The sequence below is a fragment of the Equus quagga genome, chromosome 6, assembly GCF_021613505.1.
Source record: "Equus quagga isolate Etosha38 chromosome 6, UCLA_HA_Equagga_1.0, whole genome shotgun sequence".
Lineage (NCBI taxonomy): Eukaryota > Metazoa > Chordata > Mammalia > Perissodactyla > Equidae > Equus > Equus quagga.
In genome coordinates, this window is record NC_060272.1 from 67744046 (window position 1) to 67763628 (window position 19583).

The 19583-nt window shown below is 38.3% G+C and overlaps 2 protein-coding genes across 11 annotated transcripts in view; one reads left to right on the top strand and one right to left on the bottom strand.

The window, feature by feature from the left end:
- Positions 1-19583, bottom strand: part of NBEA (neurobeachin) — a 679748-nt gene that overhangs the window by 174922 nt on the left and 485243 nt on the right. For all 10 annotated transcript variants that reach the window (XM_046664612.1, XM_046664614.1, XM_046664615.1 and 7 more), the window contains one exon: positions 14317-14453. In XM_046664612.1, the coding sequence (XP_046520568.1) occupies positions 14317-14453 (137 nt within the window). The remainder of the gene's footprint in view (positions 1-14316; positions 14454-19583) is intronic.
- On the top strand, positions 10222-12306 carry MAB21L1 (mab-21 like 1). The gene has a single exon (XM_046664616.1). The coding sequence runs from the start codon at positions 10656-10658 to the stop codon at positions 11733-11735; it is 1080 nt and encodes a 359-aa protein (XP_046520572.1). The 5' UTR covers positions 10222-10655; the 3' UTR covers positions 11736-12306.

Sequence of the window (19583 nt, forward strand, 5' to 3'; positions counted from 1 at the left end):
TTTACTTAATTAAAAGACTTATAAAGAACTTAATCTTTAAAACTCATCAAACAATCATATTTGTGATGTAAATGTAAGCCTGTGGTTTCTTTCCAGAATAACATTTACTTATATCCTAGTAGCAGTTGCTAAAACTATTTCTGGGTACAGACAGGACACATGTGTATGCATTCATGCGTACATACACACATGTATATCTCTGCACTATGCACTATAGTCTAGATGCTGTAGTGCTGAGAGAACCGCAGTCAGACCCAGTTTTGCAATTACTTTTGTGACCCTTGGTAAGACACTTAACCTTTCTAAATCTCAGCCTCTTGATTTGTAAATGGGAACTAATATTTGTTGTGAAGATTAAATGCTCATTAAGAATTGGTCCCCATTCCTTATCACCCATTTCTCTCAACTCTTATAATTATTACTTAGAATTATTTTAAACATGAAATGAATTAACACATATTAAACTCTTTTGTAAATTGAAAAGAATGTTGCAATTGTAGAGTATTATCTCATTCAGTGGGCAACTGACAGTGTTCATTATTGTTTTGAAGAATCCATGTAGGTATACGTACCATAATATAATAACAAATTTCTATGGAACAAATCAACAACTTAAAACAAAAGCTCAAGTTTGAAAACAGAGAAAACAATCACTAGCAGCAATTATTCTCAAAATCATTTTGGAATAACCCACAGAGTTTTAAAGAAGTAATGTAACCATTTATTTGGAACAGGCTGGGCCTATAGACACAGTGGGAGAATAGAGGCTTCACAACTCAGTTGAAGAGAAAGAAAGAATATTTCCCCTCAACATTTCACCAGCCTATTTTCTGGCATAAACAATCTAGATAATTTTCTCAATAATTCACACTACCTGAGCTGTATGCAGAGTTTAAATATACACTCTAGTGTGTATATCTAACCCAGAGTTTCTCACTTGAGAATATTACAGCATTCAAGGGTAAGCAATGTAAATGATACAAAAATTGGAAAATTAAAAAAAAGTGAGTCGTTATTTGATATTATTCTGATTTTTGTTTTTAAAGATACAGATATTGAAACTATCACAGACGATAATTTCATTCTGACATGAGTTTAAAAGGTTAAGTTACTATCTGAAGAAAGGTAATCTGGCTGCTTTTCACAGCAGCCAGCAAGCTCTGCAATCTGCATAGAGAGGGGCATTTGTCATCATTAGCTGAGCTGTGACAGCTGGCACCCAGGGTGTCCCAGAATCAAGAAGTGGCAGAGACACTCTCGGTTTAGGTTGCCATTAAGTGTAGTAGGTTTCTTGAGGATCAAGTATATTTTATGAAAAGCTTTGTGATGTAACTAACAGCAGTGAACATATTTGAATTTTCCGTAACATGGATAAGACAATGATAGCACATAATTAGCAGGTTGCCTCTAGACAACAAGATGCCAGATTACAGTATGAATAAACATCTACTGCCTGCCACTTAGAGAGGGGGAATTATTTTCAGCACCCAAATAGCTCCAGCAGAGTGTTTTTTTCAAGGCTTGGATTAGGGTGATCAATTGATTAAATATATTCAAAGAAACATTGAAGATAGACTAGTCCCCAGATATATTTAAATTTGATTGTAAACAATGCATAACGTCTTAAGAATGAGCTCAACTAAACACACCTAGTATCGGATCCATCCTTTTGATAACATAAATATGAAAATTAAAATCATTCACATGGATGAAATCCTGCAACTGTTTGAGGTGTATGTAACTGATAATAAGTATTTAAAAATATTCCTTGACAAAAGTTTAAAATCAGAAATTTTTTTACCAACTGAGTTCTATATGAGTCTGAAACAGTTGTGGTTAATATATCTAGAAAAGAATTTTTAAAACTTTAAAGTTTCATAAATATGTTTGTCTTGTCCAATGCAAGACTCTATAAAGCAAAAGAAAGTTTAAATTAAGAAACAGGCTGATCGGATTCTTTGAAAAAGAAGAATGGTACAATCCCTTTAAAAAATCATCAATGCTTGGAAACATAATCAATAACACTAGGTTTTATATTATTATGTAAACTAGTTTTCCACAAATAAAACTAATTTTTGTGTTAATGTAAAATCTATGCAAATACATGCAGTCATTTATCAGGAAAGCTGACAAGCATTCCATATTGGAGGGGGAAATGAAACTGCCTCAAGAATAGAGGCAATTAATTATTTCTGTATTTTTTCTTCTTCTGTCTTGAGGCACAAAAGTTATCCATCCAGTTAAAACAGCAAATGAAATAAAGAGATTTTTTTTTTTATTTAAACACATATGGCTTTTGCCTGCAATACTGATCACCACAAGGTCTACAGATGCCCGTGGCTAAATTGTACACTGGCAGATGCACACAGGGGAAAACTGTGCTAATGCAGCGTGGAGAGCAAAACAAATGAAGAACTGAATTTGCTAGTAAAAGGAAAAAAAACAACAAAACACAAGAACCAAAAAACCCCCCCCCCCCCCCCCCCCCCAGTTAGCTATGCAATTTGCTTATACAGGTTCAAGTTGCAAAATATTTAACCTTGATCTGTTGCAGAAAAGTAGAAAACAATTTTAAATAAGTGAAGGCGTTTTCATGTATATACATGCATATTATGTATGTGAACGACTGAGCGATATATTTTTATTTATAGGGACAGAATGGCTAGCCATGTTTAAACTTCTCGGTTTCACAATTAAAAGCTTATGACATTCAAAACTGCCATAATATATGTGACTGAACAAATACTGTTGGAATTTCCAATTATTATTATTTTTAAAATCCATTTAGCTGCACTCTCTTAAGGTATTACTGAAAACTTGAAGGGCTGTTACGGAAAAATCTTGTAGAGGTGAGACTGCATACTCGTGGCAACAAGAATCCTATATTTAGTAGTTTTTTCTTTTAACAGGCTTACACAAAAGACATATAGAGGCCATTTCGATCTTGTACACTCTGAAACACTGGGGTTGTCTGTGTGTGTGTGCGTGTGTGCGTGTACACAGAACCTGCATGCACAGGCTATTTTGCAAACCATAAAAAGAGTATACTTCCTAAAAATGGCTTAAGAATATTAAGAAAGCAATAACTTTCTTAATAGGCTTGTAAGCATGCATAACATTAAAATTTCTATTGTAATTGCCAAATAAAAATATAAACCAGAAAGCATTTAAACAATTTTATATCTTGGAGGAAGAAACAGAAGACTAGTTGTGCTATTCCAAGTTGTAAAAAAGCAAAATACTTGAAAGAGCATCATTATTAACGAAAATGTTTGCACTCCTACAATTTAAGAATTCTTTGTTTGGAGTATTTATAACCATCTAAATTTAAATGACAATGCATATTTATACAAAATTAGGATTAGAAGCACATCTTCCAAGAATGTGTATATATTAACTAATAGTAGCTCTAATAAACTCCTTGGTCTTGTTCCCTACCACTCAAAGGGAGGATTAATTTACCAAAAATGTAAAGTAAAATGTAATCTAAATATTGAGACGAGATTTATTTCTCTAGTGACATAAAGCTAGTAACATTACAAATATGCCTCAAATGTTGCTAACTTATATGAGGAACCTGTTTCTTAATACATATTTTGATGTGCAAACTGTAAAATATATTCATAAGTCTGATTCATACATTCATGCTAGCATTACAAAAACTAGCCGGTTCCTTTGAAAAATGAATCTTTTATCAAGCATTAATGTCACATATTAAAATTAAACTTTCATGTAAAACAAAAGTTATAAACCTATTGCTTGTATATCTGAAATATTTTATATTTTGCCTATACTTCAGTGCTCTCTGATTAAAACTGGTCTTAAATTAGAAGCATGATAAGATAATAAAGTCTAGGGGAATAAATAAAAGTGTTTACAATATAAAGATTTTTTGATATAAAACTAAAACACCCAGGCATTTATAAATGAATCATAAAATTTAGAAATTAGAAAATAAAATAGGGGCATGAGGAAACGTTTTTGTGGCAATGAAATGTTCTATGTCTGTGCTGGACATTATATAACTGTATATCTTTGTCAGAATTCACAGAATGGCACATTATTATGAAAAAATTCATAGAACAGACTAGTACTGTGTGCAAATTTATACATCAATACACCTGACTTAAAATAATAAAAAGATAGATTTCACATAAAAATAAAATAAAGCTATACTTTTTGTTTCACTAGGTTTACAATTTTTTATTAGAAACACTATGTCTTACAAACTCTTTATGCTCTTCATGCTTTTGATGTGATCGAGGTTTTTAGATAAAATGAACAAACATATATAGATTAAAAGTATTAACCACTTACTAGTACTTTTGATATTTTTGACAAATCATTATACAGAAAAATTGGCTTTCAAGAAATAGTACACATTGGTATACTAAAATGTATATTATTAGAATAATGAAAACAATCACATATAAGTGAAAATGAGATATTTAGGTAGTCTATTCTCAGATAATGTTATAATCTCTATATCTATATATAAAGCTATAAAGGAAATTCCTATTTATAAACTAATTTCCTTTTTTCTATAAAGCATTTATTTTATTGGATATAATATATGTGATAAAAGGTAATAGTTTTTAGCTAATGCAATTATCCTTTTAAATTATCACTCCAGCTACTAATCATTAAAAAAATAAATCTTGGTTTAGAGGAATTGCTTTGTTCGTTAAAAAATAAGCTTCCAAACTGTAAATTAGAAACAGGAAACATTATGTTAGAAGCACAATCAGTGGAAGTTGATTATCTACATATGATACTCTAGTCTCAAGGTCATGTTGAATATTTTCAGTGGCTTAATCACATACAGTATGGTACAGTAATGAGAGCTATGCAGTACTGGATGACCCACTACAGATGTACAGATTAACAGACACTAATCGAATCTGACTGCATTGTTTTTCCTAAGTGCAATAAAACTCTAGTGTACTAAGAGTACCAAGGATGTAGCCATACGTGTAAATGTCTGCAAATCCATGTCAGTTTTGGGTTAAGGAATATCTAGTTTTCACATATTCATACAGAAAAGAATCATAGGAGCCTATTTATTCTGTCAGAATATGTCCATAATATCCAACCGAAAAATAGAGCTGAAATCTAACAAAATCAATTTAAATTTTATAGATTATAAAGATAACTTTGAAGGGTCTATGAGAAACCAGAATATTGGAATCAATACTTCCTACAAAATACTCAATAAATGAATGACTAACCCCAATATCCTTAAAAGTTGGAAAATGGTTAGAGATCACATTTATTTTGAGCAATAAGAAAATCTTTTGGTTGATAACCTTCCCCTCATAAATTTTTCAGTTTATGGATACAACTTAAAATATCCTGCTCCTTCGTGTACCTGTTCAAAGGAAGTGAGGAAACTGAGACAAATATCTAAATAACCCAGGCTTTAAATTTCTTTTCCTACCAAAAGAAAGGTTTTGGCCAGAGTTATCTAGAACCACCTCAAATCTGCAAATCTGGCAGTGGTGATAATTCTTGTAAGGTATACCTCCAACTTCCACCTTTAATCTCAAAGTTACTTTCTTTTCAACACTTATTAGCACCAGCAACACGGTAGGAGAAAAAGTACTCCCCACTACAAAGAGGAGTGTATGATTGCATACTGGGGGGATGTGGGAAGCTGAGGCAACAGCCTTGATCATTCAGGTGAATAATTAAGGAAATAATTTTTAAAAATTAACCACAATTATGAACACAATGCAGTCGACAACAGAAACTGAAATATAATAATGCATACCGGAAACGTATACAATGCTATAAGCTGGTATGACCTCAATAAAATAATTTTAAAAAAATTAACCACAATTATCAGGATGCTCTGGTTGAAGAAATAAAATAGGGTCTAAATTGTGCAAACAGTGACCTCAATCTTCTGCTTTACTTTGTCATAAAGCTGGTATTAAAATATGAAATAATTGCTTTAAGAAATCATTGAAACTTTTGAAGCTCTCAAGCAATTTTGTTTCAAGTGTTTTCATGCAAGGAGTCACAACAGGAAGAAAGGTATAGATGCCATCAAATTAGATTACAGAAAAACTCCCTCTATTTCACTTTATTTAATGTGACACATAAAGAAAACCCTGCACAAATATCTGTCTTTAATTTCTCTAGTGTAAAAAAAGAAATATATTGTGTCTGGCAGAATGAAACAGATGAAATAGCCTGGGTGCAGTTAAAAAAAGAAGAGGGGGGTAGAAATCAGAGGAGTACAATGAGCTTTCAAAGCCACTCCAGCAGTAGGGATAAATAATTTAATAAACTCAACTTCATATTCTTTTTATCTCCCCAGTGTAATAAGCACATATTAAAAAAATAAAACCTTAAATTCATGAATACTTGTGATTAGAGTAGCAGCCAGTGGATAATGAAAAAACACAAAACAATATCTATGTGAGCATTTAACACATGTATGCATACCTTCTAACTAACAGATACATTTTTCCAGATGAAAGGTCACAATTGCTTAAATTTATGAACAGGCAGTTCAAATTTAAATTAGGGTTTCTAAAACACAGAAACCTTGTATTCCTACATTTCTCAACATAATAAAGTTTTTCTTTAAATCTAATAAGGTGACTATGCATTACTTTGTGTATCCTATATAAGTTAAGCAGGTTTACAAATGGGGGATAAGTTACCAGGGAAATAGCACTTCAGGAAAAACTGTTATGCCGTTGTTATTTTGAATGTTTCAAAGTGTTAAGGATCACAATACTTAATGATTTTATACTCATTAACAGTATGAAAATTTATGATAATGGTGTGCTTGTGACTATTTTGGATTTCTTTTCTCAGTGGTACCTTTTAAATCAAGTCTGCATAGTTAACTAAGTAAATGAAATGAAAAAGCCAAGTCAGTTAGACTTTAAAATCTCAAATACCATTCAAATGTAAGCATCTCAAATTATCATTAAATCAAGAGATTCTTGGATTTTTTTTCCCTTCAATTAGGTTAGTTTTCTTCAATTATGCTTCTATTATTAGTTCATGTCAAAGATGTCTGCACAGCATACCTCTGAAAACAATTAAGCGCTTACATCCTAGAGCATGGGACACACACAAGCTTTTATTCTAGTACTATTAAGATTATGTTTATAGTAAAAAAAAATAATATAAGTAAGACTGGTGTCATTTGAGTTGTTTTATAAACTTTTCACATAAGTAAAAAATTGATTTTAAGCTATCTCTATGTATTATGTAATCATTTGAAAAAACTAGCTCAAGAGGTCAACTAATATTTCAAAAAAAATTACTATACAGTAGTTAAATAAGTTCCCACAAAACAAGTCTAGCTCCAAAGCCTAGATTAAAATCAGCTCAATTACCCAAAAATATACTAAATAATTTAAATTTCTCTCCATAGGTCATTTCAACAACAACAAAAATAAAGCATAGAATACACACTCAGAACAGTTTAATTTTCTTTCAACAATGAGAGCGGCTAAGCTCAGTGAAAAGATTCAGCTCCACAAGGCAGTTCATTTCACATGTTCAGTGTAATAGAAAATCACTGTGTAGCAGCAACAAGCAGCACTTGCACTGGAGCATTATTCTAGGGCGCCCAGTTCACCCACAGCGATCACAGCGGGTGGGTGAATCCCATGTTATGTAAATCACTGTCAGCTCCCAGTGTAAAGGGTGCTGAAGGAAGCAGCTCAGAAATCAGAGTCCTGGTGTCCCTGGAACTGAATGACTTCACTTCCCTGGAACACTCTAGGACTAAGGAGTTTCTTAGTGCTTTTCTCTCCATCCATTTCTCTTCTTCAAAGTGCAAATCGTTAGTGAAAAGGCCCCGGTTACACCAATTAGTTTGCACAAAGTGCCTCGGTGTTTAGCTTCGCTTTGACCCAATTAAGCCGCACACTGAGCTCCGAAGATGCGCCACCTGCGCGCCTGGCTCCAGCGAGGCCGGCCCGGCGCCCCTCGCGTCCTTCGAGTAAGACCCATCCGGACCGCCGCGCCACGGTCCTCTCGAACGGCCCCGGGGCCTCTGCGTCCCACCTAGGCTGCCTCAGGGCCTCGACAACCTGGGGTATTTGCAGGTAGCCCAATAAATCAAGAGGCGAGGTCTCGGCCGAGTAACTCTGGCCTGAACCCAGGGGAGAGAGCGCTGGGCGCAGGGGCCGTGGCCGGAGACCAGAAAGCCCCGGGCTCGGCTGTGACCACACGTGGGCCCGGGCGGCAGCAGGGGCTGGGGGTGCGTGGGGAGAGACCGTGGCCTGGGGCAGACGTGGAAAGACCGGGGACACCAAGTAAGGTTTTAAAATAACTAGCACTCATAAAGAAAGCCTATGGGACACTGAGCAGAGGGAGGAAACCAGGATGGCCAGGGAGTGAGGAGTAGTGGGAAAAACGGGACCAGCGGGAAGCACATGGGGACCTGCGCTGGGTGAGGGACAGAGGTGGCTTTTCCCCAGGGACCATGGCGTATCTTCGCCTTCATGGTCGCAGATTCTTGGGCTCTGATTTGCCTCCTCTTCCAACTGCCAAAAGGTAGCAGTGCGTTCACCCGCAACGCCTGGAAAGTGAGGAGGGGCTGTTCGGCGTCCCCATCCCTGCTCCTAAGGGAATGGAAGGTTCTCAGGAATAGAGTAGATGGATGACATGAGCCCCAAATCTAATATACTATTTTAGGCTAAACCAGGATCTATCACTCTTGGATAAGGAGAAAGTAAATAATAGGTGGCTTTGTGATGCTGTACCTGTCCAAAAAAAGCTGGAGAGAAAAGTGGGAACCCTGACAAGATCTTGTTAAAAGTGGCTCTGAGAGAAAGTGCCTACAAACCTGTTATCAGCGGTTATAAGATTTTTCTGGAAAGATTCTTAATTTGAAAGAGACTGCCTCTAAATTAAAGGTAAGCAATTAAAAATCTGCACAGATTTTAAAACCATTACATAAACCCTAGGTAGTATCTTTTTCGTTTCCTGTACATTGACACAACTGGTACCGCGAGAAGAAAAGATGTTGTGCATAAATCCATTTCCCCCTCCTGTTTCAAGGTTCCAAAAGAAATGTTGATTTCTTTCAAATTTTTCCAAAATGATATTTAAATTAAAAAACCTTGGATGGCTGCAAATTAATTTTCTTTTAAAAGCCTAACCATTTTCCCTTAATCAAATCACATGAAATAGTGTAAATTTTGAAGTCTACTGTCAGGTCACCACTAAGGACACTTAGGAGATATATCCTTAATTATACCTCTATAAACAAGCCAGAAAGCTCAAACCTGCAAATTTTCAGGACAGTTATCTGCTAGTAGGTCTCATCTCTATGATCTCTCCTGAATTTCACATAATAAAATACAGCTCACTATGAACGCACATTAAAATAATCTCCCGATCACAGAGAGTTTATTTTTCAAATATTTCTACCACTGTGTACTAACCTTAGGGTCCTACTTGTGACGCTGGGTGAGTCTCCCAAAGTACAAAGAGGACAGCAGATGGGGGGGGGGGGGGGGGAATTAACCTTTTTTTTTTAAACATCCTAACTTAATCTGGGGTAGACAACACCTAACATGCTCAGCAATAATTTTCAGATTCCCTTCAACAACTGCAAATGAGGAAAAACAGAGATAAAACACTGCAAAACGTTAAAAAAAATCACTCTAACATATAGGAATATCTAGAAAACTACACAGGTATTATTCCATTTAAAGCCAACTTGCGCTTACATGAAAGAGCAAACTTTCAACCTACATTTAAAAAGACCTCGAGGATAACAGACATTAATTATCTTACACTAAATGCAAGTTAGTGACTTTTGTTTTGGAAAACCCCATCTAGTTCACTCATTGATGGATGACCATTCATACACCTGTATTTGCATTTCGGCGGTAAAAAGACAAGCAGGGTTTTCAGCACGGAAGAGAACCACTTTGCCAAGTCTTTTCAGAACGTCAATATGCTTCAAGTAATACCAAGGCAGAGAGATTCTTTTTGATTTCCAAAACTGTCTAGGTGGCCTGGGTGATTTTCTGCCGGCAGCAGTCTCCTACCTTTAGTTGTGTGCCTATATCCACGAGGGGGGACTAATTAGCCGGGTTGGAGCTGAAGGAGGCTGTCGTGACGAGCCCAGTGGCGATTGGCCGCCAGCCTGCCTGGCCCTGCCTTTATAATTTCCACACGAGTGCATCTGGGCTCTTAGACAAACCAACAGCAGCTTCTTCTGACATATACACACGCACACTCACCCCCGACACACACTCAGCACACTTTTCCTCCATTTGATTAACAGTCCTGCACACACAATGATTACGGGAAAGCGTAAATAAATACGGAAAGGGTTGCTTATTTTGACTACTGGAAGAGCTTTGCTGGGTCTCGGCGCAACTTTTGTTTTTATTACTGAGAAGGTGATCTCTCCATGCGTTTCTCTCACACAAGGATTCTTTAAGGGGAGAACAATCTTTCACTTTAAGACCGGCTGGGCTCAAAGATAAAAGGAAGGGAAAGCGGTAGCTAGGAATCCACAGCTGCAGCACATCGGAAAGACGTTTTTGATACATTTCTGAGCGCAGCGGCCCGTTTCTCCACCGAAGTTGGCTCCAGCTCTAGCAGCCGCATTGGATCCCACAGCTTACTGCGAGACTCCGGTGTACAATCCGGATCTCTGCCCCAACATGATCGCGGCCCAGGCCAAGCTGGTCTACCATCTGAATAAATACTACAATGAAAAATGCCAAGCCAGGAAAGCTGCCATTGCCAAAACTATCCGGGAAGTCTGCAAAGTAGTTTCCGACGTACTGAAAGAAGTGGAAGTGCAGGAGCCCCGGTTCATCAGCTCTCTCAACGAGATGGACAATCGCTACGAGGGCCTCGAGGTCATCTCCCCCACTGAATTCGAGGTGGTGCTTTACCTTAACCAAATGGGGGTGTTCAACTTTGTGGACGACGGCTCGCTGCCCGGCTGCGCGGTGCTGAAGTTGAGCGACGGGCGCAAGAGGAGCATGTCCCTCTGGGTGGAATTCATTACCGCCTCAGGCTACCTCTCGGCGCGCAAAATCCGGTCCAGGTTTCAGACGCTGGTGGCTCAAGCCGTAGACAAGTGTAGCTACAGGGATGTGGTAAAGATGGTGGCAGACACCAGCGAAGTGAAACTGAGAATCCGAGATAGATACGTGGTGCAGATCACCCCGGCGTTTAAATGCACCGGGATCTGGCCAAGGAGTGCTGCCCACTGGCCACTTCCCCACATCCCCTGGCCGGGACCCAACCGGGTGGCGGAGGTCAAAGCGGAAGGGTTCAATCTCTTGTCCAAGGAGTGCCACTCCCTGGCCGGCAAGCAGAGCTCGGCGGAGAGCGACGCATGGGTGCTGCAGTTTGCGGAAGCGGAGAACAGACTGCAGATGGGGGGCTGCAGAAAGAAATGCCTCTCCATCCTCAAAACCTTACGGGATCGTCACCTTGAACTGCCGGGTCAGCCCCTGAACAATTACCACATGAAGACTTTGGTTTCCTACGAGTGTGAAAAGCATCCCCGGGAGTCGGACTGGGACGAGTCTTGCCTGGGTGATCGGCTTAACGGGATTTTGCTGCAACTTATCTCCTGCCTGCAATGCCGGCGGTGTCCTCACTACTTCCTACCGAACTTAGATCTGTTTCAAGGCAAACCTCATTCGGCTCTCGAGAACGCTGCCAAACAAACGTGGCGACTGGCAAGAGAGATCCTGACCAACCCGAAAAGTTTGGAAAAACTTTAGAGGACAATTTAATCAAGAGCCGATAGGTGAATACTCTTCTCAAAGTCCTAATTAAGTGTAAACTTCCTGTTCGATTCCTATCTGATATTCCACTTGATAGTGCAAACAATCTCTTCCTTGAAAAGGAATAATAATACAATGTTTAGGCTTCATCTCACCCACCCCTCCAAGGGGAGCAAAAGAAATAGGGGACGCAGATGGAGAAAAACCCAAACCCACAAGTATTAGAAGACTTCTTTACAAAGGATTTCCTATCTCCCTTGAAAAGTACACAGTAACACCCGGAAAACAACCTGGCTGTAATGCAAGACCACAGCGAAGCTCCGCCTAATTATCAAAGGATTATCACAATCCTGGTGATGTAGGTGCCTCTGTCTGTGAGTAAACATGACTTGGATATGCCATCTGAAGGAAAGTGTAATGTATATTTTGATTTGTAACAAATATTGTGATCTCACATTGTCTTTGAAAGTGTGGATGTTGGTGTTTTGTGATTTGGTGAACAGAAGTTAAATTGCCATTTTGGATACTTCCAGACATTTTCCACTAACAGATAACATTTAAAGGTAGATTTCCTCCTGGTACTTTTATCTGTCTTTGAAAGTGTCTGAACTTTAAAAAGTTTACATTTTGTTTCAAATATATTGCTTGTTCTATTTCTAACATTCCATAAATATACTTGAAATGTTATTTAAATATATTCAAAGAAATTTGAATTCAGCTTATATAATAACGCTCGAATATCTGAATTATATATTTGAAAAATGCACTTGAAATACACTGGATAATTACTTTCGTGATTTAGATTTTAATTTCTGTTGCTGGTTTTTATTTAATTAGAAGCTAATAAATGAAGTAAAAAAAGTCGTTGTGTCTCAGTTTAAATTGTTTTTCTATCAAAAGATTTTGAAAACTGAACCCACTTGAATATTTTAAACATTTCGAGAAATACACTAATGAATCATTAAAAAAAACCCTTAAAACGTTGGAGAAAAGGTGTTTCAGTATAGCTAAGAAGATAATAGTCTACTCTCAGTTTCTCACTTATTTAGAAGAGTATTCCTTTCTACAACAGACACAATTTAAATCTACCCTTGAAAGCTTGCTCTTCTGGGTTAGTATTTCCGCAGGATTTTTGATAATACAAGGAAGAAATATGTTATGACAGTAAAGATTGCTAAGTTAAAAATCAGACTAACTCAGAGAAAATGAACCTAAAGTCATAATGAAACTTTTGAAATTTGTGTATGAAAGCTAACTATGCTAATAAAAAGATAATTTCTGAACATTTTATGTCAAACCTGGTTTTATGCAGTAAGGGTTCTGTTAGCTAAATAATCAGAAATCCAAAATTCCTTTTTACTTCACAGGGCAAGCTAAGGATAAAAGCATAAAGACAAACTTTAAATTATTTAAAATTAAATACACTACATTCAAACTCATTTTAAAAATTCAGTTCTTCTGGAGCTAGAAATCAAAGCAGTCCTGTGACTATCCTTCAGAGAACGTTAATTGTCAACAAGTGCTGACAGGGCTCATCCCCTCTGGGCCTTAAGGCAGTTAGTTAATTCAGGTGGGGGCAAAGTTTAGACTTTCACTTGCTATTCTACTTTATAATGCTTTATTTCCGTATAAAATTAAATAGAAATAATAAAGTTCTGGCTCTATGGGAGCATTTGTCTTTGACTATTTTAGAATAACTGCTTCTGAAAAATAAACTAAAGGAAGATCTTTGTAAAATAATGCTTGACTATCTAGCATGACATTTATGCTCTTGAAAACTTAACTTCAGGAAAAAGTTAACAAATTATACAGTAACATAAAAGTTAAAACAATAAAATTGATTTCAGAAGAAAAGTGCAGGGGTGTAGAGCTTCCGTAATACTCAGGTTTTAAAATATACCCAGTAAGATATAATAAACCATTATTTATGCATTTCAAATCGTCCAAATACGTATTTTCTGGTATTACACCCACAGAAGAACACAAACTTTAAACATCTGAGCCCTAGGATATTACTATGTATACACATTTAAATAAAAGCTTCTCAGAGAATCAGTTTTTCTTCCTCTTAAATTCACATGTAAAACCCACTCATTTCAGGAGTGAAAAATGGATGTAATAATGGAGATGAATTTATATCTAAATGGTTTCTCACCCAGTTTCCTTATAACCTTTCAAAGAATAATAATTCACATTGAAATCTACACTTCTGGAAATTAAAAGTGATCGTAATAAGAAATTTCATAAGACCCTTCCTAGTCTTCCCAGAGAGCCTCAGATGCTGTACCCCAGGGACATGGGAGCAATTGGCTTAACTACCACATCAGCCCCAGTGCACACAAAGGCACTCATAGACAGACTGTTAAAATGTGCATGCTCTGGCAATACAGGATTTAAAATCGTTAATATATTCTTCAATCCCATAAAATAGAGCATGTGTTATTTCATTCATTTTATTTTCTATGAGAAAGATGGGACTGTGCTCCCCTCCCCCACTGTCATTTAAAACCAAGCAAAACCGAAAACCACTTCCTGCCACAAAGCCACCAGTACTGTATACGGAATCATTTTAACTTACTTTCGTGTCGATCTTCTTGAAGGCAGGATCATCCTCATCTACCTCGAAGTAGATTTCTGTCGTAGTGATGGAGAGAGTCCCCTTGGCTACCACCACGGGAGCGATGAGCTGGGCAGGAGTGCTGAGAACCACTGGGCCTGAAAGACAAGGGCACTGAGTCAGGCTGAGTCCCTGTGACCCTCTCCCGCTCCCTCCCAGAAGGGTACCATAGGGTTTAATTTTTAAAGATGCGCTAAAAAAAATGGTTCCTGTACTATGCGGCAAGCTCCTTTCATGTGAGATAAGGTCTGCTTAGCTTTTACACATTACCTTATAACGAGACTAGAGATAGATAATTCTATAAAAACCCAAGAGGTCAGGATACCGAATAAGTGACCTTAGCAAGCAAGTTTGCAACCTCCGCCTAGAAATCCTACATGGTTGGTGAGACGCTGCCATTAGCCAACTTAAAAGTGCAGAACGGACTCTAACGCCCCGTTCTCCACTGAGCACCACCGGCTCTCAGAGAGACCCTGGGCAGTCAGCACTGCCCCCAAGACCAGCCGTCGTGTAAAGCCGCTCCACTCGGCAGCAGCGTTCCCCAAGGATGGGGCGGGAGGAGGTGAAGGGGTATAGGATCTAAATATATAAATTTCACCGTACTAACATGTTTGCATCTTGCAGAAGATTAATATCGGCGTCCTAAGGCGCGCCACAGACACAGATACGCGCACACACGGACATTATATACACCTCTTATGTAGAAAAGAACGAAAATCGTAGTAGTGGTTTTCTCACCGAGAATCAGTCAAAAGTGATGAAACTGCAGGACGCCTGAACAAAACGATTCTCAGAAAAGTGTCCGAAAAGTGCTCCTTCTTAACTTTTGAAACTAGAGGAACTAAGTAAGCTTCAGTCAGAGATTTTTAGAAAATGTGCCTACTCAGGTGCTTACTTCGAATTCCCTCAATCTGAGTTAATGTTGAAAATTACAATTTCACGTTTCAGAACATTAATTCAAAGGGGGATTACAAAACTTCCCCTTCACAGTTCCCCGAAGGGGAGGCGTTCCTCGCTATCCTGGACTTAAAATACAGACAAGGAAATGAGAAAGAAAGAACTCCTTCACTTTTCTGTAGCAAGGGCGCATTACATCCCCTTCCATCCCCCCAGCCCCCTCAAGTGCATAGAATCAAGTCACAGTAACAGGAAGAGAAAGACAGTAAAAAGGTAGGTCCCCTGCGGCCGCTCGGGCCGGGCCCCTCGGCGGCTCCTCGCGGAGACCAGCTCGCCCCGCCACGGGCACGGCCACGGCCCCGGCCCCGGCCCCGGCCCCGGCGAGAAGGCCCGCCGGCCGGCGGGGAGTGCAGAGAAGTTCGCATTTCCAGGCAGTAGCACACACCGACTTCGCGACCGTCCTGCACAAAGCCGTGCCCTTTCTGCTGCGGAATGGGAATCGGCGGCTGTCGCACTTAAAGGGGGTGGGTAAGAAGCAAACTGTGTCAGTGTCAGCCTTCGCCCCGATCAAGATCGCCTGGGTCAGCCTAAAGCAAAGCCCTCTCTTTTATTTTACTGCTTTCCACCCCCGAGGAGCCCGCACCGGGGGGCCCGGCCCGGGGCGCGCGGACTCCTGGCCCGGGTCTCGCGCAGGCAGTTTCCGCCGCGGAGCCGATCGGAGTCGGGATCCAGTACGGCTCCACAAGGTTTTTCTTTCCAAAGGGCGAGGCGGTCGATCTGAAGCGCCACTTTAAAGGCTCATCAATCTTAATCTAGGTTGCTCAAGTAATTACGCCCGAATCTCTTGTACGATTACAAGTGGATTTGGGTTTCTATTCCCCAGGCCCTCCTTTGTGTTTATTGGAGGGTCTGTGCGCGCTCCGCGGCGCCTCCTGCCTCCCGCGCCCGCTCCAGTCCCCCAGCGCTCGGGCCGGTTCGAACCGCTCCCTTAACCCTTCAGCCGCCAGGACGCTCCTTTGGACGCCACTTTTCATATTTCCCTTCCGGAGAAAATCAGCTTTCCTCGTGATTGGGGTGAGAAAGAAGGTGAGGCGATTCACATCGGAAACAAAGTGTGGTCTTCTGTATGGTTGGGCCTTGCTAAAACCTCAGAAAAGTCGTCATTCTAAACACAGAAGGCTAACGATTTCTAGTTTAATAAAGGTTTTTGGCATTTGGAGAAGAAGAATGGTCAAAAACATTAAAAATGGCGAACTGCTTCTTTCTTTAAAAAAGTAATTTAACATATCCAAACAATTAAATTGAGAAAATTGAAAAAAATCACGAAATACATTATCAAAGCCATACACACTGATTTACTGAAATATATTACGAATTTTAAGTACCCAGTTCTGTGAATTTTTAACAGGGAACACATTTTCTCTACTAGTTTCTCTGCGTGCCTGAAAGGAGACTGCACATCCTTTTGATTTTACTCCAATCTCCTTCTATTGAATTGAGATTTTCTAGAGGGTTATGAAAGGGCTTCGAACTGGGCCTTCTTTAAGAAAGACACATCATGAAATATTCAGCCTTAATAGTGTGTCATTTTTACCCTTGTCCTTTGGAACTCTCCAATTACAACTTCCAATTCCATAGCATGTGTAAGGAGCACCGAGTCTTTTTGTTGCAGCCTTCAGGGAGCAAACCAGCCACGGCGAGAACACAGAATTAATCCACTACGGCAACAGAGAGAGGGGATTATGTTTTAATCCCCTTTGGGGAAGCCTCTGGATTTTAGGGATCCGATATTAAAATGTTTACACAAGTCACAATCACAAACCAGCAGATCTTCCATATGGAAGATCTGGTTATTTGAAAACCTCGATCCCTTTCCAAATAAAAAGACTTTAGAAAGCGCAGCATCTCTGGATGCCAGAGATGATCTAGCAGGTTCTGTTCTAGAGGACCACTAAATATAAATTTGACCTCCTGACCTTGCTTAGCATGGTGAATTGGGTACTGAAAGTAGATATATTCATTTCAATCACTACTGTAGCAACAAAAGGATAAACTGTAATAATGTTCTCAGCACACACAGAAGTATAGTGATAGATATTGAAGGATAGTTAAACAAATGGATGGGACAAAACCTTCTCCCCTGGTATTAATGCACACAACAGTCTAAAATTCTACCATCTAATGTGGTAACTAAAGGAAAAATAAACATTGCTTTTTAGAATTGTCAATATAATGTTTGAGAAATATTGACCCATTACTATTTTTGAAAAAAGGATAGAAGTATGACTTGTCATTAATTTAAATGCTAATTTAAAATATGAACCAGAACAAAGATCACCCAACATAATGCAAAGAATCTTTAAAAGAATGAACTTCTCTTCAGAACCATAGAATCTTTAATCAGTTGAGATGGTAAACCTAGAGTAGAAAATACATATGTTTTATATTTGAAAAGGGCTATTCATCAAATATATTAAAAGTAGAATGTTAAAAAATAGTTGTGGGTTTGGAGGATTCTACTGAAAACAAAATTCCAAGCCTAGAAATTTTGATAATAATACATCAACTTTTTAATAGAACTTTACAGTTTACAAAGCTCTTCTCCATTCTCACCTACTACTTCAATATTCACAATTTTTGCACTATAGATGTGTCAATACTCTTCTGCCAAAGACCACTAGGAACACCTCTGTAGTGAAAAAGTTGGGTTTATGGCTTACTGCAATGAGGGAGACATGGGAACCATGGGGAGACTTAGCAAGAGGGTGTTGAAAAAAACCTGTTTTAGAATCTGAGCTTTGGTTAAGTGACTTTGAGAAGAGTTCAAGGAAGCAGGGCTTTGCTCTGGATTGGGCTCTGTCAGGGAGCAGGGATGATTCTGAGATTGGGTGTCTTAGTAAATCCTATCTAGAGAGAGGGCAGACCCGATCCAGGCTAAAGCTGTGATCAGCAAAGAAGCAGCAGCCACTCACATTAGCCAGGAGAGGGAGATGTTTGGTATTGAGGTGGTATGCAGAGTGACTTTGTTTCTGTCTGTGCTTAGACAAAATTATGACGCTGTTTTTTACCTCACGTCATCATCCTGTGACCTTGCCTGATGCTGGTGTTCTGTGAGATTGTTTATGTATGACAGGAGAACACCACCGCTTAGCTGTGAGCTCCAGACAAGCTACCTCCCAACAATGCTGAGGCCTCCTTGTAAGGAGTCAGGCCAGTTTCTAGAGGTCAGGGGCCACTTTTCTTTTTCTCAGATACAGGAATTAATCATTTTTTAGGGGAGGCAATAGCATTCTAGATATTAGAAGGCAAATATGGCAATTAAACTTCCAAACAATGCTAAGATTCTTTACAAATTTCAATATAAGGCACAACAAAGAATATACATATATAGGGACTAAAAGTTGAAGTTTAATTAAAATTGGCATTGTTAAAATTATTTGCTGACTTTCAATTGGCAAAAACTATATTTAGTGTACATGAAATTACAACATATTTTAGAATCACTTGAATATTTTCTAAACTTAGTTTAATATAACAAAATTTTATTAGCTGTATGGATTGTTCTCCAACCTCAATTACTTGAGACCACATGTTCAATTTGCTTTTGGATCATTAAAAGATCATTATTTGGGGATAATAAATATTGACTAATATTTTTAAAATTATTAAACTTAAAATCCTGATATTATTTAGAAGAAGTAAAACGTGAAATCCTTTATGTTTCATGGAAAAGGATATCACTAAAAAAAATTAAGACAAAAATAAAAGGAAGTAAATTTTTTAAATTATTTCTATAATGTGATAAAATTCATGGGAAAATAACTCACAGCATGAGTGACTGAACATATCTAAAATATCTATCACTGCTCTGGACTTATAGTATTTCTAAGTATGGCATTATCAATCTAAAGAAAATGTTTCTCCCACAGAATTAAAAGAATAAAATGCTTTAATCTCAAAAGAACTTAAAGTAAGTTGCTGAAGAATATGAGAAAATTGGAACTTTGTTTTGGAACCCTAGGAAAACTTTAGGTATTAAGAAGGTGGAGGTATCCGGGTATGTCCCGGGGGAGAGGGAAGTTAGGGGAAAATGCTGCAGAAGATCTTAGATTCCACCTATCCAGGATAGTTCCCTGGGTTGCAGGCATTTGAAATGCCTCAAGAGAAGAGAAAGTATAGTAACAAAATCTCTAGACAGTGACTTTTTTCTTTATATACAGAGAATATTGATAGTGGTCCAAATAGATTATCAGAATAATGATCCTTTGAAGTTTTCAAAAACTTTTCTGGCATGAAAATAGTTAGAGAATGTTTCTGCTTAAATCAGGAAA